The 25,244-nt window shown below is 45.2% G+C and overlaps 1 protein-coding gene across 1 annotated transcript in view; it reads left to right on the forward strand.

The window, feature by feature from the left end:
* Positions 1-25,244, forward strand: part of LOC146834616 (atrial natriuretic peptide receptor 1-like) — a 961,499-nt gene that overhangs the window by 217,078 nt on the left and 719,177 nt on the right. The window contains exon 6 of the mRNA XM_085602083.1: positions 18,667-18,771. Within this exon, the coding sequence (XP_085458209.1) occupies positions 18,667-18,771 (105 nt within the window). The remainder of the gene's footprint in view (positions 1-18,666; positions 18,772-25,244) is intronic.

The following is a 25,244-nucleotide window of genomic DNA, read 5'->3' on the forward strand; positions in this document are numbered from 1 at the left end:
AAGCATTTGAAGCCTACATGAAATTTTAGCTGAATCACTGTTGTGTTATTATCATTATAAAACATACATTAAAAAAAAGTTTTCAACATCTCTGGATTAATTAATGTAATTACTATTCTTCTTTCGAAGCTACATGTCAAACTTAGGTACTATTAAAAATTAAATAAAGAAACTTTTCATAACATCATTAGCACGTTATCATTTTTCAAAGCATATTATCAGCTTGTCACTCTAAAATACACATTTACCACATAAACGTCACAAAAAGCTGAGTGTTTTCATAATTATTGATTATACTAAATGAGCATTTTAGCATTTCAGGAGCTTCATTATGCAGATATTTTTCTTCATTTTAATGCATATTGAAAATTATCATCACAAAACTCTACGTTAGCAATATTTTGTTTCTCAAAAACACGTAAATATATGCATGTGTATTTTTATCATTGTTTCTCTCTTTGTATACGTTTTCATGTTATCGTTTTCAAACACTGCATGCTTTTACGATGCAGTTTGAGATCTCACGTTTTTCGATTTAACCAGTTATTATGACTTTATCAAAAATAATTGTCGTAAATATCTTTTAACAGTGAGAATTGATAGAGGTAAATATCATTGAACATGTGCGCTCCATCAGTCTTCTCAAGAACTTTTGCTGGAAGGGGAAAAAGGGAGATGGGTTAGAAGTTCTTTGGTTCTGCTGGGTCAGCTGATGGCGTCTTCAGGAGGGGCATCACTTCAGTATGTTTCCAGCCCTCATGGGGTGGCCGACGTGATGGAGATGTCCAGGAATTTTTTGAGCTCAACACAAATCTTCTTGCTCCCAAGGTTGAAGACATGGTGGGGTAAGGGGTCCTTGGGTGCTCCCAAGTGCACAGAGTTCATGATGTTGATTATGGCTGATGTTGTGATTAGGTACCAGTTAGTGAGCAGGTGTTCGGGTTCTTTGTTCGTGAGCAGGCTGATGCTGTCGATGGCAGAGGTTGGAGTTTGAAGTTTTTGTTGTTGACTGAGATCTTGACATAGAAAAAGTCCACGAGGGTGTTGCACAGTTCTTGGAAGGGGGTGATGTTTGCGGTGGCTGTGGTGTTGGAGAGCTACTTCATGATGGGGAAGAGCTCTTTGCTGAGGTCTGCGCTGGCTTCTATGTGGTCTGCTAGTGGGTTCTTCTTTGCTTCTTTCAACATTCGTTGATACTGGTTGAGTGCTGTCTTGAAGGCAGCAAGATTACCTGTTCCTTTGCTGGTGCAGCACTTCCTTTCTAGTTTTCAGAAGTTGCATTTGGAGGATTTAAGTTCTGCAGTGAACCAGCTGGCATTTCTGATAGGTCCTTTGGCCTTGGCTAGTTCGGTGGGGGCGATTGTGCCGGTGCATTCTGTGATCCACTGGGAGAAATTCTTCGCACCTTGCTCTGGGTCGGATGTTGTGTCTGGGAGATAGGAGTTGAGAGCATTGTTCCACTGGTCTTCTGAAAGATATTTTCAGTCTCTGCACGTGGAGACGGGGGCATGGTGCAAGTGTTTTTGGGTCCTGCTATGGAAAAGTGGACACTGTAGTGGTTGGCATAGGTGAGCTGCCTGATGTGGTTATCCTTGACTCTGTCACTGGACGTGAAAATGGTGTTGAGTGTGTGTTCTGCGGTGTGATTGACAAGTTGACTGAAACCTAAGTTGTTCATGCTTTCTAGGAGGTCAGCTGTGTTGGTATCGCTGGGATTTTTCAGTTGGAATTTGAGATCTTCTAGGAAGATGTAATGTTAGGAGTGAATGACGATCGAGGTGATGAGGTCTGGGATGGGTTTGCAGAAGCTGGGGAATGGTCCTGGTGGTTTGTATGCGAGGGTGCCCTTGATGGTGCTTTTCTGTCTGTGTGGAGTTGTAAGTTGAGGTACTCCATTATCAAGGTCGGGTCGTTTGGGAAGTTTGTGCAGCGGATGGTGTCAATTCCACCTCTGGGTTAGTCCTGGTGTGTTATCTTTAGCCTTTGGGGGTGGTGCTGGTGATGTCTGGCATGGGGAGGAGTTCAGCGAGGTCTCTGTGAGGAAGATGACATCCGGGGTGAGGGATGAGATCATGTTCCAGATCCCCATGGCGTGTTTGCCGAGAGATCGAATGTTGAGTAGAATCCACTGGAGTTGTGCCGTGGCGGTCTCGGTCAGTGTGGTGAATGCTGTTGTGTTTGCAGTGTCTCCAGTGTTGCTTCTGTGCTGGCAGGAAAACACCTCTCTGGTGGTGCGTGGAGAAGTGCGGCAGCAGTGGTGTGGAACAGGCTTCCCTGGGAGCTACGTGCAGTGGACGCTATCTAAGTGTTCAAAAAAAGGTTGAAAATCTGGCATTTCATGCAGGAGTAGACACGACCATTCTCTGCACTGTGGCCTTGAACAAAGCACCAGGATCCTCCCTGTAGTAGTCATGTGAGGTGCAAGTTGCAGTTCATTCATTTATTCATTCATCACAGTTGGTCTTAACTTTGACTTTGACCTGAACTCGAGTGACCAGATAACTGTGTTTGGCACTTTGATCTTTTAGAAACCATTTTACGCCAAAAGCTTTAAAAATTCACAATTATGGTTCTGCTAATTGGGTTTAATTTGTTTTGGTGTCATTTTACTTATTCAATTTTTTTTTAATTTCCTAAATTGCTCTGGGATTTTTCTTCAGTTGTCTTTTCACTTTATTACTGTTTGTATGTTGCATAAATACTTTTCACATTGCCTCTGAGTTAAGCTTGACTGGTTTTGTGTCAAGCTACACGAAGATTAAGCACAAGTTAGTTCGGTGTCTTTTTTCCTTCAATCAATCAGTCAATCAATCAGAGGTTTATATAGTGCGGCTACTCACCGTGAGGTTCTCAAGGTGCTGAGGGGGGGAGCTGCTAATCCGTCTGGGTGGAGGTGTTCGGTCGAAGAGCCAGGTTTTAAGATCCTTCCTGAATTGGGTCAGAGACGGGGATTGCCTGAGGTGGAGAGGCAGGGTGTTCCAGGTCTTGGCAGTGAGGTGGGAGAAGGATTTTCCTCCGGTTTTGTTCTTGTGGGATGGTGGCCATGGCCAGTTGGGTGGAGCGAAGGTGTTTGGCGGGTATGTGGAGGCGGTGGTTCAGATATGCTGGTCCTGCGTTGTGTAGAGCTTGGTAGGCATTTGTGAGGAGCTTGAAGGTTATTCTTTTGTTGACTGGAAGTTAGTGGAGTTCTCAAAGGTGTTGAGTGATGTGGCTGTAGCTGGGGATGTTGAGCACCAGTCTGGCTATGACGTTTTGAGCATTCTGTAGTTTCCTGAGGAGTTTCTGGATTGAGCCTGCATAGAGTGCTTTGCCGTAGTCGAGTCTGCTGGTGATGAGTTAGTGGGTGAACGTCTTTCTGGAATCTGTGGAGATCCATCTGAATGTCTTTCAAAGCAGGCGGAGTGTGTGGAAGCAAGATGAGAATACAGCTCTGATCTGGTGGTTAATTGTGAAAGAGGAATCCAGTATGATGCTGAGGTTACGTGCATGGTTTCATGGGGCTGGTGGGGTTTCCAGTGAAGCGGGCCACCAGGAGACATCCCAGGCTGAGGAGGTGGGTCCCATGATGAGTAATTCAGTCTTGTCCGCATTGAGCTTGAGGCAGCTATCTTTCATCCAGGTGGCAACAGCCTTCATCCCGCTGTGGAAGTTGATTCTGGCGGCTATGGGTTTGTTGGTAAGGGAGAGTATTAGCTGGGTGTTGTCGGCGTAGGAGACAATGTTGAGTCTGTGGTTCCTGACGATTTCAGCGTGGGGGGCCATGTAGATGTTGAATAGGGTGAGGGTTAGGGAGGAGCCCTGGGGCACTCTGCAGCTGATTTCTGTAGATTCTGAGAGGAATGAATGTAGTCTACTCGCTGTGATCAGCTGGTAAGGGCGGAGTGGATACAGTCCAGGGCCTTGTTGCGAATGCCGGCGTCGCGAAGTCTTGTGATTAGGGTGCGGTGGTGCGATGGTATCGAAGGTGGCTGAGAGATCCAGTAGGATGAGGGCTGGGGTTTTGCCTGGGTCGAGAAGGGAGCGGCTGTCATCGGTGGTGGCGAGGGGTGCATTCTCGGTGCTGTGGCTGCTTGCTTCAGAAGCCAATTGGGAGATGTCCAAGACTTGGTTACCTTCGATGAACTATGAGTGTTGGGCATTGATGGCCTTCTCCATGACCTAGGCTGAGAAGGGGAGCAGGAGATGGGTCTGAAGTTCTTGAAGTCTGTTGGGTCGGTGGATGACTTATTTTGCAGGGGGTTGATCTCGGCATGTTTCCAGTCGGTCGGTGGATGGCTTCTTTGGCAGGGGGTTGATCTCGGCATGTTTCCAGTCGTCGGGGAAAGTGGCAGTCTTGATGGAACAGTTGATGGTGCAGCGAAGCTCGGGCGATGGAGGTGGCTGCTCTATGGAAGATGTGATATGGGCAAGGGTCCCAGGGGGCTCTGTTATATTCCAGAGTTAGGCTCATGTAGCGAGGCAGCTTATTACTTACATTGTCCTAGAAAATAATGTTTCAGGTGTGTCCTTTTGCACATATTTGCATGCATGACAATGTTGGATTAGTTTGTCTGAAACTACTTTGCTTATACATCCAGCTTCGCACAACATTGTCACGATGCTTTTAACATCATGTACTAGGCCTCTCTACGCACTAGGTACAAAAGTCCTCCTTTCTCCACATATCCATAACATCACTAATCTATCGCACACATCTTGAAGGATGCTTTTTATTATAAATAATAGGCATCCTGATAGATTGGTAGAGGAAACACTTCTGCTGACACCGAAGGTCCCTGTCTGCTGAGAGATCAGATGCACTGCTCTGACATTCCGTGAGGGGTGTCCAGTTCAAGACCAAGACGGGGTCCTTCACTCTCTCCCATCAGGTAATGGAGTTGGATCGTACCTCGGGGGGATTCTTGGCTCTACACCTACACACACTCTAGGTACACTCAAAGTAAGGTTTGCAACGTAGGAGTAAGTTAGATTACCATTTTGCATATCTGCCTGAGTATATTCATTGCTGCAGGACCATGGGAGAAATTAATCTACTGTTTACTCTTTTGGTGCTTGAAATATCCTTTATTTGCTTCTGTCTCCTAATCATTGCAGCACACATATTTTATGCAAGAATAATGTTGGTTCAATAAATATTATTGAAAACACCCCACTGTGTATTATTTGTATATTTCTATGAGAACAAGTGAGCAAGAGTGACTGAGCGAAAGGTTCTATACTTTTTCCATGAATTCTGAGGAATCAGGGTTGTCCTGTTCCGTGGTTGTCAGAAACTGTTCGCTCCTTGATAAGTTAGGGGAGCTTACTGTGGGACTATGAGCTAGCTGGTCTATAGGCCAACATATCATGTGGGGGTGTCCGCAATCAGTCTAGGTACTAAGCCCTTAGTTTATGTTGTCCAAACAATGCGCAGATCTTACGGACTAGTAGTAACTACACGACATGGCGCCACCAATATTGGTTAGAGTATCAGCCCTCAAACTCTGAATGCCGTAATGGGAAGAATTCCCACAAGTCGAGAACAAGTACCGTTCTGGAGAGCACGAAAAATAGCACAGCTTGAAGTGGGTTTTCTCCATACGGGCCTACAGGAATAACTGAGAATTTTAACAATTTGCTTACCAATGGGGATGGCTCCCCCGATACATTGTGCCACTTGGGGTACAGTCTTTGCTGTCATTTACACCAGAGATCATGGTACCCCTTTTATAGCGGTAATGCCAGATGCATTGACACAAATACAGAATGAGTACAAGGCAAAACCTGGATTTAGGGATAAAACTGATAGGCAATTTTGCCCAAGTTTCTCCAATTATGTTAAGCAACATAAAAGGGGAGGGAGACACGATGGCTATATGCAAACACCAAAGGAAACTCTCTCCTATACAACACGAGAGGAAGTTACCTAAAATTATCGTGGAAACATACGCTTCCTTGGGAAGGGATCATCTTGGAGCCAGACCTGGGAAACCAGTGGTTTGGGGTAAATCTGGAAAAGGATAACTCTAAGCAAGCACCTGATTCCTCTAAAAAGAAATGGGATACTAAACAGAAAAATAATAAACAAAATAAACAACAAACACAGAGTGGGTCTCCTCGACAGGAGCACACTGAAAAGAGATATAATCTCAGAAAACATGATCACATTAGAAAGCTTTAAAGATATCAGAATAATGATACACGTTCCTCTTGTCCCTTTCAGAATCAATCTAAGAAACACTCGATTAGAGGAGGATGGTCAGAGCAAAGATCAGATGAGCGTACAAAGCCAAAAAGGGAGATACATCACAGTGCAGACTTCAACATCAATCAAGAAGATAAACAAAAATCTATGAACCCTCACTTTAAAAATAAAGTTAAGATCAGAAATGCCCAGGCTGCTGAGGACTTTGCTTCTGAATGGGGAATGGGCAGTGAGAATGCTGGACAGCGCAGCAGAAGTCACAATAGCTCACCAGAAAAGTATGGATTTTCTGAAAGTAGTAGCACGGAGTGTGTATATCACGGTGGAAACACCTGATATGAGAGTGAGTGTCCCACATCGTTTACACAATATAACACTTCAGAAGAAGGGAACATACAAAGAGAAGTGAAGGGTCTCTTTTGGTAGGACCTGATACATGGTTACGACATTCGTTTGGCTGAAAAGGGTTGGCAACCTGAGTTCGTAATAGATTGCCCAATAGGGTAAGAAGTAATTTTACCTGCTTTCTCCGCCCTCGTAGCAGAATCAGTTACAAATGTAAACATGCAGGAGTGGGTGTCAGCTTTAGTGCCTGCTCTATACTGCAGTCATGTAGGGTGGGATGATGAGTCTCCTCATCACAAGATCCCATTAAAAACGATCCCACAACTGCAGAGACAGTACCTGATTAAACATGAAGCAAAGAAACAAGTCAGATGGATCTTAGATCAACTAATGTACCGTGGTGTAATAGAGACTTGCACCTCATCTATGAATAATCCTTTGTTTACCTTAATGAAACCTGACAATTCATATAGTTTAATCTTGGATTACAGACATTTAAATGCATCCACACGCACATTTGCAGTACAGATTGCACACAGTGCTGCACTGATGAATAACATAGTGAGGAAGAAATACATAACAACACTAGACATCTCAAAAAAAAAATTTCTGCCAGAATATAGAGCCTAGAAGTAGATATTTGACCGCATTTCAGTGCTAGGGTCTCAGCCTCAATTTTGTTGTTTGCCACAAGGGCTTAAGAATAGCACTGGACTGTTTTCACCCAGAGTAACAGAGTTACTTCAAAGTATTGATGAGGAGACGGTGTCCTATGTATAAGATATTTATCTAACGGACGATAAATTAATGGAACATTTGGCTATAGTGAACAACATAATAGTGGGGTTTGTTTACCATGGCTACAAATTTTATTTAAAACAATCTAAAGTAGCCCACCTCAGTGTCCTGTTTCTGGGATATGAGTTATCAAGTGAAGGCAAAATCTTGGCAATAGATTTTTTAGAAAAATGTGCACTGCTCCAATCCTCCAACAAATCTGAAGAGACTACAATCCATTTTGTGATTTTTAAATTTTGCCAGAACTTACATTTTAAATTACGCATAAAGGGTAAAACCATTCTATGACTTAATTAGACCTGACTTTTCAGTGCAACACTGGACACAGCAACATACTCATATTTTACGTTCAGTACAAGCTGACATGCTAGCTTCCAGACATCACATGTGTCAACTCAACTAACCTGGTGATCCACGTACTCGCTGGACCAACAGGGTACACTTACATCACTTTCAATGAAGGTGATATGGTACCTATAGCATACAAATCACATCTATACACAAACGCTGAAATACGTTTTGCATACATTGAGAAAATTCTTACAGCTGTGCAGACTGCTGTAATGAGTGAGAGAGGCCTGGCTCAGGGAAAACGCATAGTTGTCGTCACCCCAGTACCGAATTTAAAGGCGATTACTAAAGCAAGCATCTCGAATGCTAAAGCTCTACATCCAAGGTGGATTTCATGGGCTAACTCCCTCACTGCAACAGATGTAGATTACAGATTTGATGCTACATTACAAACACAAGCATTTCTGCAGTACGAACAAGAATATCATCTGCCAAATGAAATGATACCGATAGATCAATATGAATATATCTTTATACTAATGGATCTGCTCAACCTGCCGTAGGATCGAAACAGAAATATTCTGCGGCATGCGCAATAGTAAAAGGGCGCGAGACGGGAAGTTTGTTCCTGGAATAACACACACACAGTCTATAGGGGACAGTACAGTGCAGTTGGCAAAACTAAAAGCCATGATACTGGCACTAAAAAACACGGATCGCGAATTCCCCACACTTATCGTGTGCGATTCATTTTACTGTGTCCAGACTTAAAATTAATATCTCCACTATTGGGTCCAAAATGCGTTTCGAGATTCAAAAGGTTGTACAATCAAACACAAGATGTTTTGGGAACAAGTGGCAAAGCTGAAAGAGGGCCTGCCACGGTCTCATGTAATTCATACATTGAGTCAGCAGCGTGTTGGCGTTCTCAATGAAGGGAATTCAATGACAGATGAAGCTGCCAAGGCAATAGTGCGAACTGCAATTACTTGTTCTAGCACAAAAATAGATGGAACAACTATGGGGCATATCTGCAACAACCGGCGATAATTATCGCTAAGCGCACTTAGTGCTAGGATAATTATTGCCGGCTAGCGTGGATTTTTAACGCTGAGATAGCGTGGTATTAGCAACGCTTATCTCAAAAGCAATAAAAATCCTAGCGCTAACTGCCTAACGTGAGATTATCGCTGGAAACCCAGCGGTAATCTCACGAAGTGTGGCGTTAGCTTGATGATAGGGCCTCACATACTCAGCCATGATATCCACCTTCCATAGGATATCATGGCTAAGTCAGTCCTGAAGCAGACATAAGGAAAGTAGCGATAGCAGGGGTTATTGCTACTTTTCTTGCTGCTATACATCATCGCATGGGGCTTGATAATAGGAGAAATGTCGCTTAGCGACATTTCTCCTGTCATGTCAGGTCAGTAACGCCCACTTTGCACTTTAGAGATGCAAAGCTGGACGTAAAGAAAACGGGCGCTAATGCAAGGTTTCACGCTATAGCGTGACCTTGCTGATTAGGCGATAAAATTATCGCCGCATTTCACCCGAAAATGGACGCAAAAGCGGCGATAATTTAATATCGCCTCGTTGCTGATATGCCCCTTAGATCCCTGTCATTACCCCACACCACAGCTCAGTACCACTGAAAGGCCTTCCACTCAAGTACTCCTACAAGTTAGATGCATAAAATATTCTGTATGCTCAAATTCCAGGAGTGGGGGATAGATTAATACCAAACACTGATTGCAGATTGGGATTAATACTAGCTGCACATGAGGGTATGAGTTCAGCACATGCAGGGATTATTGCTACACTTCCATTACTGAAACAGCACTACTGGTAGCCAGGTCTCACTAAACAGACCATGGACTTTGTCCTTAAATGCGACAGCAGCAAGCAGATGAAAGGCTCCACCATAGAACGTCCCCCACAAACACCTTTATTGATCTCAGACAAACCTCTTACTTGTGTCTATTTGGATCACTGTGGCCCCTTACACTCAGTCAGGGCTTACACATACATCTTGGAGGCAGTAGATTCATGCTCTAGATTCCTATGGGTTTGACCCATGCGCTCGGCTGACGCCCGACCTGTTATAAAGGAGTCTTTATTGGGACATACACAATTGGCACATTACATTCCAACCAGGGCCCAGCATTTGGCTCTCGGGCTTACAAAGAATTAATGGGAAGTTTGGGTGTGTCCTTGCGGTACTCCTCCCCCTACCATCCTGATGGAAATTTGGTCATTGAGAGGGACAACCAGAACTTAAAGCAATCCTTAACAGCTAGGGTATTAGGCATGGGTGGCACTTGGGCCAATCACCTATAAGGAGTCCATGGGCACTTAACAACATGCCAAGAAAATCCCTGGGGGATCGTACATCCTATGAGATCTAGTTTGGGGTGAGAATGTGTGTACCAGACCTCGAGAGTGTCAGCACAGTGGCAGCTCAAACTCCATTTGACCTCAATGATTGTTTGGATGTTTTACAGGACCTAAACGAATACAGAGCTTTACAAAGCAACGTTCAAGTGAAACGCACCACCACTGGAGAAGTGAAAGCAGTATCGGCAAGACCTGCCTGGGTCCCGAAGATTGAGGACCTGGTCAGATAAAAAATACAGGACATCAAAGAATTTGGGTCATCTTACAGAGTGCCTATGTCTGTCCTGGGTGTTGAAGGTACCAGAACGGTTCTTCCACATCTAACCGGTCGCCAAGACAAAAGGTTTGTCTCTATCGATCTTATCAAACCACACTATGTGGTCGATTCTCAACAATAGGCCACGTGGGCTCCTGGGTAGCTGACGATCTCCTCTCGCTACCTTACAGGAAGTTCAGATGGAAGCTTTAATAACAACTGAAGACTCCACTTTACAAAGAGAGGCTGTTGATGAAAATGAGATAATGCTTATCCCCATTGAAACAACTACGACTGTACAGTCAACTAGTGCAGAAATTTTAATTCGAAAAATTGACAACATTTATGTCAGCATGCCACACAGTTCTCGATGGAATAGTATGGGACAGGGTATCATATGATGTATATGGTCCTACTGAACTTTTGCAAATTCCATATTTGTTTAAGATTTGTTTAAATGAGATCATCACCTCTAGTACATTATCTGATGATTGAGACATTGACACTGTGCATAATTTGCTTTCAGATCTAGATCAAACAGCAGCATTTTCTAATGATGAATTGTACAATATCACAAGAAATTTTGGAGACATGTTCTGTTATCAACATTATGGTCACCATTTTTTACACATAGCTAGTATCCCACATGCTGTTTAGAACTACACCCAGTGGAAACATTGCCCAACACTGCCAACAGGTAGTTCAAAAAAATGTGCACAGAAGTTTGCAGATTTTTCTGGTTTTGACACATTAGACCCAGTCTATTATTGCTATTGGCTTGCACCTACACCTGCAAAGAAGAATATGCTCACAAACATCAAGCTGATTTACTCTGCTTCTTATTTTTCCCAACTGTCTATAGAGGGTTTTGACTTTTGGAACGACACACTAGACACTAAATCTGTCTGGGGAACAAAAGATTTGCAGTTTCAGGGACAGAAGGCATTATTTAGAGCATGCCTCATTACACATCAGAATATTTTCCTGAATAAAACAGTGCAACAAACTTCCTGTCTTGGTTTAGCTAGGGCAAAAGATTTGAACATACCTTGCATTTCCACATTTGCACACTTTGAATATTGGCAACAATACACAAAGTATAGTGAGGATACATTGGATGCCATACTCCTCAATGAATCATACGATACATCAGACCCCGATCATCAGGGTTGGTTGGTTTGGCCTGTAGATACAAATGACAGTATAGGTTTTGGGGTAACACTGAAGGATTTAAGATCAACAGGCCCAACCTACGCTATGTACAAACAGAACACACTAGGGTGGTGACATCATATAGATTTGGGAAGCTATGCTTAGATTGGCTAAAGACCTCAACACCTTCCCAGGTGAAACAACACTTGTCCCTTCTGCCTTATGAACTGAATATCAGGAATTTTTAGTGGGTCACAGAAACCCACGTCAAAAGTGTCTCTTGTATGGAATATGCAACGAGCTATAGAAGATTTCTCAGCAGGAAGCTGCAGAGAGATTGCGCGAGATCAACAGGGTAAAAATGGAAAAGGCTTCGGCTGTGGTTGATAATGGTATGACTACTATATCACCCTGAATGTATGCACTGGGCTACATTGTGTCTTCTACAATTGACATAATACAACACGACAAGTCTATTATACAACATGGACACGATTACGTTCCATCGTAATGCTGAGCTGGATGTTGCAAACGCTAGGTTCTGGCCCCATGCCGTGGAATTACATCAACAATACCAGTCTGTTTGCTGAATAATCTGACGGAAAGACAGATAACAATGGCAAACAGAGATGCGAAATACACCATGTGGCACATTGAAAAATTAGACCAATTACCTTTTACCGTGACAGAGACAGCATCCATAGACTGGATTATCTGTGGGTAAATTACCCTACCAGTCACAACTTTACAAATCTAAAATTGTCTCCAATACCAACAGGTAGGCAGAAACGAAGCGCATGGGGAAAGTTATGTGCACAAATATTGGGAATAGCCTTTCAGGTTTATGTGCAGGAAAGGGAACACAGACGTTTTTCTTAGTTGTTCGAACTGCGAGGATGCCCTAAGCGGTTTCTTAGTTTGAAAGGACATTTCTCTTCACCGGGCATGTAAAGCTTCTGCTGCAAACTTGTCATGTTATCTGAAGGAGTCCCCCGTTGCTGTGATACGTCTGGTTTTCAAATTGGTCTTGAATGGGAGCTACTCAATGCTCAATGATCAAGGTTGCTGTGGAATGGAGCCAGGCATCGCTTATCTGGTGATGGTTAATTCCTTAGTCACTTGTTGTACACAAGTACTGTTTCCACCTGTCTGCACAATTAGGGAGGCAGCGCTGTGGCCTTCGCTCAATGTTTCCAACATATGCTTTGATTCCCTTAGCAGTCTGACAGCCATACTTTTTCAACAGAATGTGGCCTTAACTTTGGCCAGAGAGGCGTTTGAGCTTCAGGTTGCAATGTCCTCGTCAGAGATACAAACACTACTCCACACAAACTTCCTGCTGCATTTTGGGGAGTTAAGCCATCATATCTTTAACATTTTTGATACTAGAGGAATAGTGCTTTTTTTTAAATCTGTCAGCTCAGGACTGGTTAGAACCTTTCAGACAATTTTCTGACTTATTCCATCATTCATACACTCCATGCTGGGAAGATTTTTGGAGAGCTTCCGCTTGTCCTGCTACTTTTGGCGGTTTTCCTGATATTATTTATCCCAATCCGTAATGTACATCCCAATTTGATTTGGAATGGAGACAGCACTGCTGGTCCTACGATACCGTGAGCACATGGTTCACTCAGTTTGGCACACTTCCACTTTGAGAATTAGACGAGCACTGGTTCTTGTCCTTCACGCCTGTTTGGCTTAACTGCATACAACCTGTATTCTACTGCCTGCTCTGCAGCCACAAATGCATATTCGACATATGCCTAGGATCCAACTGGTTTCGCCATTGGACATTGGTGTACTTCTGGACACGTTAATGGCCCATGGGTATTGTTGTCCCCAGCATCTTGCTCTGCTGATGGATGCATTTCTTGAGCCACCCTGGGGTGATTTGGCTCCCAGTGACTTGGACAACGGCTGCACGATACGCATGCAGGATGCAGTCTCTGTGGGAATTGGATGGAATCATCTTTGCTCTATTAATCTGCTTCGAGGTGCTTCTCTGGGATCATCATCTGCGGTTATGAACAACAGCAATGTTGTGTTTGCCACGCGGAACACATTAAATGATTGGCCTTTTCCATGTGGGAACAAATCTGCTTGTTTTCTAAATTAAATTCGACCGAAATATTTTTCTTTTCTTTTCTTTTCTAGGAACCATGGCTTTTGGAGTGCTTAGGATTTCAAACAGTATAATGACTTTAATGCCTTTTAGAATATTTTAAAGGGGAAGCTTGCTTTTAGACTATGTTAAGAGTAGATATTACCTTGTTATTCTATTTTATACTGGCTTTTTAGCTAGCTTTTATATGTCGACCCCTAGGATGAGGAGTGGGTGTTATTTTTCCAAGTTAGGCCCATGTAGCAAAGCAGCTTATTCCTTACATTATCCTAGAAAATAACGTCTCAGCGGTGACCTTTTGCACACGTGCATCCACGACAATGTTGGATTAGTTTCTCTGAAACTACTTTTGTTTATACATTCAGCTTCGCACAACATTGTCACGATGCCCTGAACATCATGTACTAGGCATCGTGAACATCATGTACTAGGCCTCTCAACGCACTGGGTACAAAAGTCGCCTTACCTTCATCCACGGGGCAACATCACTCTCCACATATCCATAACATCACTAATCTAGCGCGCACATCGCAAAGGATATTTTTTATTAGAAATAATAGGCATCCGATAGATTGATAGAGAAGGCACTTCTGCTGACACCGAAGGTTCCTGCCTGCTGAGAAGTCACTACGCACCGGTCTGACATTCCGTGAGGGGTGTCCAACTCAAGACCAAGACGGGGTCCCGCACTCCTTCCCATCAGGTAACAGGGTTGTATTGTCCCTAGGGAGGGATTCTTGGATCTACAACTACACACTCTCTAGGTACACTTAGAGTAGGGCTCGCATCGTAGGGGTACATTGGATTATCACTTTGCATATGGGCCTGCATATATCCATTGCTCCAGCATCATGGTAGAAATGTATCAAATGTTAACTCTTTTGGTGCTTGTAATCTCCTTTTTGTACTTCTGTCTCCTAATCATTGCAGCACACGTATTTAATGCAAAAATAACGTTGTTTCAATAAATATTATTGAAAATGTCCCACTGTGTATTCTCTGTATATTTCCCTGATAACAAGTGAGCACGAGTGACTGAGCGGAAGGTTCTGTACTGTTTCCACGATTACTGAGGAATCAGGGTTGTTATGTTGAGTGGTAGCCATAAAAAGTTTGCTCCTTGGAAAATCAAGGGGGCTTGCAGTGGCACTTTGAGCTAGCTTCTCTACAGGCCAACATATCCTGCAGGGTGTCCAAAACCAGTCTAGGCACCAATCCCTTAGTTTATGCTGTCCAAACAATACATAGATCCTATGGATTAGTAGGAATTACACAACACTTCATGGTCTTGAGTGTGTCGTCTGTGGTGAGCAGAGTCCAGTTGAGCAGGATCTGTTGGGGTGTGGCTTCGGTTGTGTGCAGTGGTGTCGGGTGTGGTGGGAGAGTCTTGGGTGTCAAAGCTGTCGTAGATCTGCCTGATCTTGCGGTGGAAGATGGTGCCAGGTTTGTTGCAGAGGTCTTGGGAGGGTGGAATGTCTGTGGTCTTACTGTTGGACCCGGCAAGCTCCTTGACGATGGCAAAGAGTTCTTTGCTGTTGTGTGCGTTGGTGTTGATTCTGTCTTAGAGGTCCATTTTTTTTGTGGTTTTGAGAAAGAGGCAGTGTGTATTGACGGTGGTTTTGAAGGTTGTGTGGGTTTCTGGGATTTTGTTGTTCCTACATCTCTTCTCGAGTCGTCTACAGGTGCATCAGACTTGTGGAAGGCAGGAGTGAACCAGCTGTGTTTTTTTGGAGTGTTGTTTACCAAGGGCCTTTTTGAGGGGTGCCACAGTGTCAGCGCAGTTGGAGATCCAACGGTGGAGGCTGCGTGCTGAGGTATTAGTGTTTGCTGATGTCGGCGGTGTGTTAGTGCTGAGGAAGGCAGTGAGACGTTCTTCAGTGACCATGTTCCAATTACCATGGGGTGGTGGTGAGGGCGGTGGTATACGATGGGTGTGGTGAAGGCAAATTGCACGCAGTTGTGGTCAGCCCAGAGGAGTTCATTGGTGTGGCTGTAGGCGATGTTTCTGCTGGTGGAGAAGACGAGGTTGAGTGGGTGTCCCACTGTGTGGGTTCGAGCAGTGACTAGCTGCTTGAGTCCGGTGTTGGGAAGGTTCTCCAAAAGAGATGCAGTGTTCTGGTCACTGGGTTATGCAGCTGAAAGTTGAGGTCGAGGAGCAGGATGTAATCTGTGGATGTGAGAGCCTGGGATGCGATGAGGTCGACATGGTGTCGGTAAAGGTTAGGAGGGGGGCGGGGGCCTGTAGCCGAGGGTGCCGTGAAGGGTAGTGTTGAGATTGGCCTGGATCTGGAAATTGAGGAGTTCCATGGTTGTTGTTGGGTTGTTGAGTGAGTGGTCAGGCAAAGGTGTTCTTGAGGATAATGGCAAAGCCTCCTACTGGTCGGTGAGCACAGTCCTTGCGGGTTGACTTTGTAGCCATCGGGGATGGTGGTGGCAATGTCCGGGCCAGAGCTGAGGTTAGTCCAGGTGAGGCGATGTCGAGTTGGTCCCAGAGTTCTGTTGTGTTTTTGTGGAGGGAGCGTGTGTTGAGGATGATTCAGCTGAGCCGGTCAGGTGCGCTGTCGGTCGGCTGGGTGGTGAGAGGAGCTGGCGTGTGGAAGTGGGCGAGGGTGTAGAGCATTTTCAGCACGAGAAGGGTCCTTCAGTGTCCTTCGGTGATGCGAGGTGGCAGGCGGCGTTGCATCCTGTGTTGAGGGCAAGGAGATGCTGGCTTCGTGTCAGTGGCAGGTCCAAGAACCAGGGTCCGTGGCACTGGGCATGGTCCAGACGTGAACACACACAGAAGGGCTTGCCTTCGGTGCGGCGTGCCCGCCATTAAGTAGTGTGCGGGGGCTGAAGAGCTGGGAGGTGGGAAACGTGGGGATCGGGAGAGAGTCCCTAAAGGGGGGGCGGTCCAAGGGTGATCGCAAGGGCCACACAGCAAACGAAAAAGGGGAAAAAGGCAAAAAGCTGAAAAAAGTCAGTAGAGGAGAAAAAGCAAAAAGAGGCAGAAAAAGCAGAAAAAAAGAGAGACAGAAAGACAGCCAAGCAGCAGAGCAGTGATACCACAGTACCACATGACCACCAGGGATGAGGCGCAGGTGGGAGCTTGTGGGTTGCAGGTGAAAGAGGGCCTTGAACAGAAGGTCAGCAGCAGCAACGGGACATGGCTACCAGGCTGACCTGTGCAGTGAAGCGAGCAGTCCACTAGTAGGGTCAGTTCACCCTGACAAGGATTGTAGTTGTAGCTTGAGTAGAGTCTCCCCCCTACAACCATTAACCCAATTTCTTACAATCAGCTTATGAATTTTAAAGATAAATACTTTTTCATCTCCAATGCACATTTTACAATTTCGTTATTCATATATTATTTTTACCAAGCAAAAGATCCAAATTTATTAGACTGGGCTGCACATAGGAGAGAGACTTACAGGGATCTAGAGAGCTACCAGTAGCTCATGAGGTATTCATTGGAGGGAAACCTAATTTTGATGGTGTCAGGGTCCGGCGAGTCTTTGAAAATGTTTCGCTAGATAACCCTTGGCTGATCTAGCAACTGGCAAGATTGATCTCTGCACTGTATCTAGAAAGCACTCATGTAAAGCTGCTATTATATAGTCAGTAAGCACAACCTGAGATTAAAATGTTTCAGTTCTTTTCTCATAGAGCTTCCTTTAAAATCTCCAGGGTTAGCGGTGCAGAGGTAGTGCCAGGAGTTGCATATGGTGTACTTTCAGGGTGCTCTTCCGCATACTCCCTGTCCTCCAAACTTCAGCAGCCTTCATGGTATGCTGACAGACACTGCACACCATTGCTGAAGTGGCCACGTTTTGTGCTCTTACCCATGGTCATGGAAGGGCACTGGACCTTGTAGGCTGCCAAGCCTAGAGCTGTGCCTTTTTACAGGAGGGTATAGAACCCAAACATTAACCTCATTCCATCTACCTTCTTTGAAACAGCATGTCCAAGGAGTTCTATTTGGGTAAAGGCAGCCATGAACAAAGAGATATACGGTAGAGAAAAGAGGCCGGCTCAATACTAAGAGTGAGCAAAACTTTCCTCCAGCCTAGCACAACCAGTCACAGGGCTTCTTACCAGGACAAGGCCTACCTCATGCAGAAATGGCCCAATCAGAAAAGGAAAGGAGGGATTATTGTTGTCCATATTTAAGTCAGGGAAGAGATAATGGTATGAAGAAAGATTTGGATTGCAAAATGGGAAGGTGAGGGAGGGCTTTTCTCTTTTCCCAAAGACTGACAAGTTTACCAACAGATGGGCTACTCAATCCCATGAAGCCTTGATCCTGCTCTAACTAAAAGGCACACTCACACCTTGTAAACTGTCAGTAAAGGATTATACCAAGAAGTTGGTAGAGAAAAGGGATATGAACACATATCTCTGTACAATACGTGATATATGCAGTGTAAAGTCAAGAAATACAAACTTTCTCTGATGCCTCCTAATACATCACCATTGAACACGTTACAGAATGCCTTAACCCAACATTTTAAGGGCCCTCTCCTACTGAGTCTTCAATATCGCTGTTGCCTTTAGAGCCAAGGTCAACTTCTCTTATGCAATCTAGGTCTTCAGATGTTAAAACTGAGCATATGTCTCTGAAGCATGGCTGTCTATTTTCCATAGGTTTTAAAATCACACCTTTCTTCCAACAATAGAGAATGCTCCCGGCCTCATACTTTATCCTTGAAAAAGGGATACAGTTCCACTCGTTTCTCACATTAAAAGTCACAATATTACCCACCCCTTACAAATGTCTCTTTGGCAGAAGGAGATAAGCTTACCCTCGATGCCAAGAAGATCATCAATGAAGCTCTGTTAACTAATTGTACTTCATCCCATTCAGCAAGCTTGAAAGCTCGAGGAATAATGTAGGTTCTCCCAAACTCTCGGACATGTGCCTCAGACATTGGATCTTCCCTATAATGATGGTATGCTAAGCCATCGCAACCCTACTCTTTATCCAATTGTTCCTTGCTCTGTCCGCTCAGTATTTGCTCTGCGTGTGTCTGTAGTCAATTTCGTTTGAAGCGTGGATGGTACAAAACTTCAATATAATGGCAGAAAACAATAGTTGGCATAAACCAGATAATAATGATTGTTTTTCAATTTTTGATATAGAAACAAAGTGGCATCTGCGGACCATGGATTCCCGATGATGGGAAAATTGTTACTCATACTATATCCCAAGCTGGAAAAATGTCCCAGTACAACTGGACGAGCAAGGTATTTATTTGGTAATTTCTAATAAATACACAAATTGGAAACTTGTATCTTACCATGGTGTACTCTTTTCACCCTGTCTTTAAAACCATTCCTGTGCTGGAGCTTCTACCTTGATAACAATGTGGGAGAGTGTAAAGCTTAAGAACAATTTAATTTGCATGTGTTTCTTTGCCTATATTAAGAATATATAAACTATTTGCATGTGTGAGTTAGCAGATTTACAGAATTTTCCATAATATGCATTAAGTATGCAGGAAACCGTTTGCCTCAGAAATATTTCCAAACTCTTGCCTCCCATATTCTGTGCTGATCTCCAAGCTTCGACTGTAACAAAACTAAGCATCGGCTATTACTGTGATATAAGAATGCAGGAGTCTGGGTGGGGTGCGCTTCAGTTGCTTCACTTCCTAAAACACTGTGTGCCTGACACAAAGGGCCTCTGCACTCGTGGAGGAAGCCCTGCAGTCGTGGGGGAGACTCTGTACTTGTGGCGGAATCACACAATGAGAAGTCTCATTGCTGAAATTCCTCCCCGAGTGAGGAGACTCCCCCACGACTCAGTGGTGATCGCCACAAACAGAAAGTGGTGGGGTGAGAGGAGGGAGCGCTAAGTGAGGGATGCGGGAGGGGGAATTTAATAATAATTTAAAAAAATTAACTTACATGCTATCGACTGCCTTCTGCGTTGTGCCTCAATGTAGGTTCTTTCTTGTCCAGACCCCCTGTCCAATCTCTGCGCTGCTCACGATGCCCTGCTCAGGTCATGGAGTCTGTGGGGTTTCTCCAGCCCGGCTGTTCAATAAAGCCAGGTTAGAGAACCTAAGTGTGCATGTGTATTTGGCGAGCCTCAGATGGCTGGCCAAACACACATGGGCACTTAGAGAGTGCACATAGCACTCCTCCTCCCCCCTCCCATGCCCCAGCCACGCCTCTCCCTGCATACGCTGGCTGAGCCAGCTGTTTGAAAATAAAACAATAATTATATATCGTTTTATTTTTAAGCTGCTCGCTCTGAGCCGGTAGGGCGACGCTCCTCCGCCATTGCAAGGAACACTCCTGCCACAACTGTGGAGCATCAGCCACGAGTTTGGTGGCCCTTTGGGAATCAGGCACTGCGAGTGCACTACATCTATATATTGTTCTATTACCCATCTTTTGAGCAAAATCAGTCTTTCTTCAAAAGAACTCAACAGAAAGACACTTTGGTAACTTATCAAAAAGACACATGAAGGGCATAGTGAAGGCATCATGTAACAACAATTTCCTATCCTGCATAAACCTCTAAGGACGCAGGGGAGTAGCTTCCATGGGTGTAGTAGGTGCATGGCACCGGACCCACGAGCCAAATTGCCCCACTGAACTCTTATTACTGCTGTATTTCACAGTTTAAATTGTTGCCAAGGGGCCCATCTTCTTCCTTGCACTAGGCCTTCTAACACAGTGGGTATGCAACTGTACGGACAAGAAAATAAGTGCATGCTGGAAGTGCCTTCTTTCTGGACGGGTCACAAGAAAGCAAACACGCATCAACTGGCAACAGCAAATCCAGAATCGCTCAAAGGACTTTGCAAGAGTGAAGATCTCTGACCACGTCCCTGTCCTGTTGTTGAAAAACGCATTGATACCCAGAGGGATTACATATGCTGTCACAATGCACTCATAGGACTTTGCAGTGTTGTCGTTTGGTTTATCTGTTTCTAGCAAGAAACACAACTTCTTGGAAATGTAGTCTATTTGTATAATGTGTGGTGCCGGCTCTCCATGTACTGCCGACACTCCATGCAGTCCATATATTAGTGGATCCCAAACCCATTGCCACTTGCCTCACATGCAAACTGATGAATTATGTAAAGAAAAGCCCCATTTTTGGTGCCAACTTCTAGCTTTAATTGTGGATATAACATGTATACTTTTCTTCTGTGACCACAGCATCGCAACACATGAACTAATAAAGTTTGAAAACAATAATGGTATTGAATCTCATCAGTAGTCCATCTTCTATGTTTAAAGACCAGTGGATTTAAAAAGAAGATCAACTGACCACGTCACATGATGCATATGATTAAGGCCTGGAAGAGGCTGAAACGCGTTATGCTTTAACCTTCTACAAATAAAAGAGAAAATGGATATACTACTATACCTGTTAGTGGGCTCTCTTTTGACTCTGGATGCAGAGGCTTTTTTCGTTTGGAGTATTAAAACGGTGACGCCCGTGTAATGAGCCCCGATCCGCCAGGCACGGTGTCCTCGGTAACCTAGTCACAAGAAAAAGGGTGAAACAAAGATAAAAAGGGTACAAACAACCTGACCCCCTAGGCCTGCTCGAGGGGTCCCACAAGGACCCCCAGGGCAAAAAAAAGCATTTGCGCTGGGGTTGCGAATCGGGCAGAGAAAATTTAATAAAAACAAAGCATGGGCTCCCCGTGCTTCATTTTTGAAAGCCCCTGGGTGGGCCAGGTCCCGGGGGCACTAACCAATTAATTTGCGGGGGCCCACGGGGGCCCCCACAGCCCCGGGGACCACCACCTCACCGGGGCTTATTTAATTGTATGCGGGGGGCACTGTGGCCCCTGCAACCCCGGGGACTGCCACCTCCCTAGGGCTTCAAAAAAATGCGTGGGGGTCCCAATCCCCCCCACACTGCCCCGGGGACCACCACCTCCCTAGGGCTTTGATGATGAAGCACGGGGGATGCGCCCCCCCAGCCCTGGGGACCTCCACCTCCCCGGGGCTCTGTTTTAAATTTAAAATCAGGTGTGGGGGGAAGAGCCCCCCCCACACACCCCGGGAACCACCACCTCCCCGGGGCACATACTGATTTAAAATTTGGGGCTTTAAAGCATTGGGAGGGGGACCGTGTGGCCCCCTCCAGGAGCCCTTGATGGCCCTGAGGACCGTCACCCCTCAGGGCCGGCTCCTGCAATGTCCCGGGGTGCCCACCCCCTGGACATTGCAGTTTGCTATGGCAGGGCGGGGGCACGGCTCCGGCCCTCCCATAGAAAACCCTGCTTTGCTTCATTGAAGTGAGATCAGGAAAACCTGCTCTCGCTTTAATGAAGCAAAGCAGATTGCTTTTGAGCAAGGGGAACTGTATGTTAGCAGCTCCCCTTGCTCAAAAGCAATGCTGGCTCACGCAGGAGGTGGGAAGTTGGCGTGACTGTGGGGGCATTGGGGCTCCCCCCACGGTCCCCAACACAAAGGGCCAGCCCCGGGGATGGGGTTTCCGCGGCCAGGAGTGGGCCCCCCTCTTTGTTAATAAAAAAATAAAACTGCAGGCCCCGGGGGATGGGGTCCACGGGGCCAGAAATGGCCCTGGGGAGGGGGGCCACGTGGCCCCCCTCCCCAGAAATATAATAAAAAATAAATGAACCAGGCCAGGGCCTGGGGGAGGGGGTTCCCAGCACCAAAAGTGGCCCAGGGATGGGTGGTCACGCAGCCCCCTCCCATAAAATAAGAATAAAAAAGAAATAAAAAAGAAACGGGCAACTCGCCAGAGGCCCCGCCCCCTCCCTGCAGCACTCTGCAAATGCCCCCCGGCGCGTTCTAAATTGGGGGATTAAGTCCCCTTGAATACTGAGGGTCCCTGGGGGCCAACTCTGCCCACCAGGTACCTTCAGTAAGCGCCACAGAGCTGCATTGCAGAGACGTGGTATGTGGCCACGCCCCTTTTTACACCTCTCTGCAACACAGCTCTGTGGCGCTTACTGGAGGTACCTGGTAGGCTAGTTGGCCCTCAGGGACCCTTAGGACTCAAGGGGACTTAATCCCCCTATTTACAATGAGGCAGGTGGTGCGTTTGCACAGTGGTGCAGGGATGGGGTGGGGCTTGATATAACAAGTGTGAAAACGTGCCCCCCCGCGTTGTAAATTGGGGGATTAAGTCCCCTTGAATCCTGAGGGTCCATGGGGGCCAACTAGCCTACCAGATACCTCCAGTAAGCGCCACAGAGTTGCATTGCAGAGAGGTGGTTCAAGGCCACACCCCTTTTTGCAAGGCAGCTCTGTGGCACTTACTGGAGGTACCTGGTGGGCTAGTTGGCCCCCAGGGACACTCAGGATTCAAGGGGACTTAATCCCCCAATTTACAATGTGCCAGAGGGCGCATTTGCACAGTGGTGCAGAGAGGGGGAGGGGCCAGATATAGCAAGTGTGCAAGCACGCCCCCTGGATGACGAGCCCCCCACCCTACAGGGTATGTTATTTTTAGAATGAAGGCAGCGGAGCCCACTTGGGGAGTAAACTTTTAAGTCCTTGTGGTGTATTTTAAACCAGAATACCACAGTGCACCCATTGGGGCGGGACATTCATTTGAATAAATTGAGTTCTTCTTAACCCGCTTCCTTTACTTCAGACAGCCAATGATCAAGAGCGCATAGCTCGAAACGCATATTGCGCTTTGGGTGGACTGCTACCTGCTGTGGAGCTGTGCTACCTGTGATGTTTTGAGCCGAGACCCTTCGTGTGTGGCATTTTCACAGAGGCAACCCAATAGTGTTTTTTATTATCTACTGGCGGTCGCCAGTAGATAGTTATAGTTACAATCTAGTTTCCATAGGAAATCTCAAAATTCTATTTTGAATAACTTTGGCACCGGTTGACGAATCCTCGCGAAATTTTCAAAACTAATGGGGCGCTCCGCTCAGCTCCTACCCTGAAAGTCTCGGGGTGAATCGTCAAGCGGGGGCCGAGAAAAAGGGGGGGTCCCAAAACGCGTTTTCCCCATGCATTTTTCCATAGGACCTTTAGACACAGCTACAGCCCGAACGGCTGAACAGAATTACGAGAAATTTGGCAGAGAGGTAGCCACAAGGTCAAGGAAGTGCCTTTTGCAGGTCTGGTGTAAATCTGTTCAGTATTTCCTAAAATAGCATTTAAAAGCATATCAATATCTATACGCGCGCACCGTGCGCGCACTGTGCGCGCACCCTGCCGTGCGCGAGCGCAATTCTGATTGTTTGTTAGAAGTCGGTAAACATTCGAATCGGTCGAAACCAGGAAGTGTCGGCCGCCATTTCGTCTCTTGCAGTCTGAGGGGGTGAAAAAAAAAGGATGAGAACATGAAAAGGGGGCAGAGTGGACAGTTCCTGACCCCCTAGCCTTGGTCAGGGGGTCACAGAAGGACCCCCAAGGGAGAAAAAAAACTTTTTTTTTTTTTGAAAAATCGCGAGGTGCGGGCACCGCGCGCGCATAGCACGCACTGCGAACCGTGGGTGCTCGTGCGCGAAGCGCACCGAGTGCCCACAGCGCGCGCACGGTGCGCGAAGCGCACTGTGAGCGCAGGGTGCGCACACCTCGCGATTTAAAAAAAAAAATTACATTTCACGGTGCGCGCACGGTGAAAACCCTGAAAAAAATAAAAAATTATACTTAACTTAGCATTTAAAAAACCGTACAAATTCACTGAAAAAACCATAGGTTTCACACACGTTATAGTTACGAATTAGCATTTAAAAACCCTTGCAAATTCACTTAAAAAACCATAGGTTTCACACATGTTATAGTTAGCTGAACATTTCACTCGTAAAAAACCTATGAAATTCCCCCGTTATAGTTATTGTAGGCAACTATAACTCACGCGACCGCAATCCTCTGCTGATGACGTCAGATATTACATCACTGATGACATGTGTCTTTATGAAAAATAAATATTTGTAATATATGTATAGCTAAAGATTAATGGAAGAAGACATGGGTAAATAAGTGTCTAAATACAGTGATGTAATATCCAGCTAATGTCCTGCTAACTATAACGTGTGTGAAACCTATGGTTTTTTCAGTGAATATATATATATATATATATATATATAGTTTTAATGCCTGAGTTGCTGTACTGTCCCAACACACAGGTACGAACCACTTAACTTCTTCAAAATGTTGAAAGAAAGCCGCTTCAAACAACCAGGGTAGCTTCTTAGTTTGATTTATTCAGCCATTGTAATAAAAACAGACAAGTGTCCGCCCTGGACACGTTTCGATCGACAAAGCGATCTTGATCACCTGACGCGCTTGTGACGGGTTACCATATTTGAATTACATTCAACCAATGAAAACCTCTCAACAATTGAACCCTCATGGAGATTTAAAGCAATACCAGCATTTAAAGTGACACAAAGATTTTGACAGATCGCTTCGAATTCAAAATGATTACAAAGTAACATGCGAAGTGTAGCAAAGTCCGGTGCCACACAGATAAAAGTAAATATCATGGAACTAAGATGCATAATGTAAACAAATAATTATTAGCAAAGAACTCGCGTCTAAATATTGATACAAGCAGTGACTAATGATTTTTACAGAGTGAACATATGAACACTGTCCCCCAAGTGAATTCAAATAAAAATGGATATCTGAAACGAACAATTTTGTATGTACAGCCCTGCAAAGGACCCCAGGACATGGATTGTATTGTAACTAAGGCAAGTGCCTAGTGAAACATCACTGCAAATATAACGTGACTGAGTTCATATTCCTAT

Source organism: Triturus cristatus, chromosome 4_2, assembly GCF_964204655.1.
Source record: "Triturus cristatus chromosome 4_2, aTriCri1.1, whole genome shotgun sequence".
Lineage (NCBI taxonomy): Eukaryota > Metazoa > Chordata > Amphibia > Caudata > Salamandridae > Triturus > Triturus cristatus.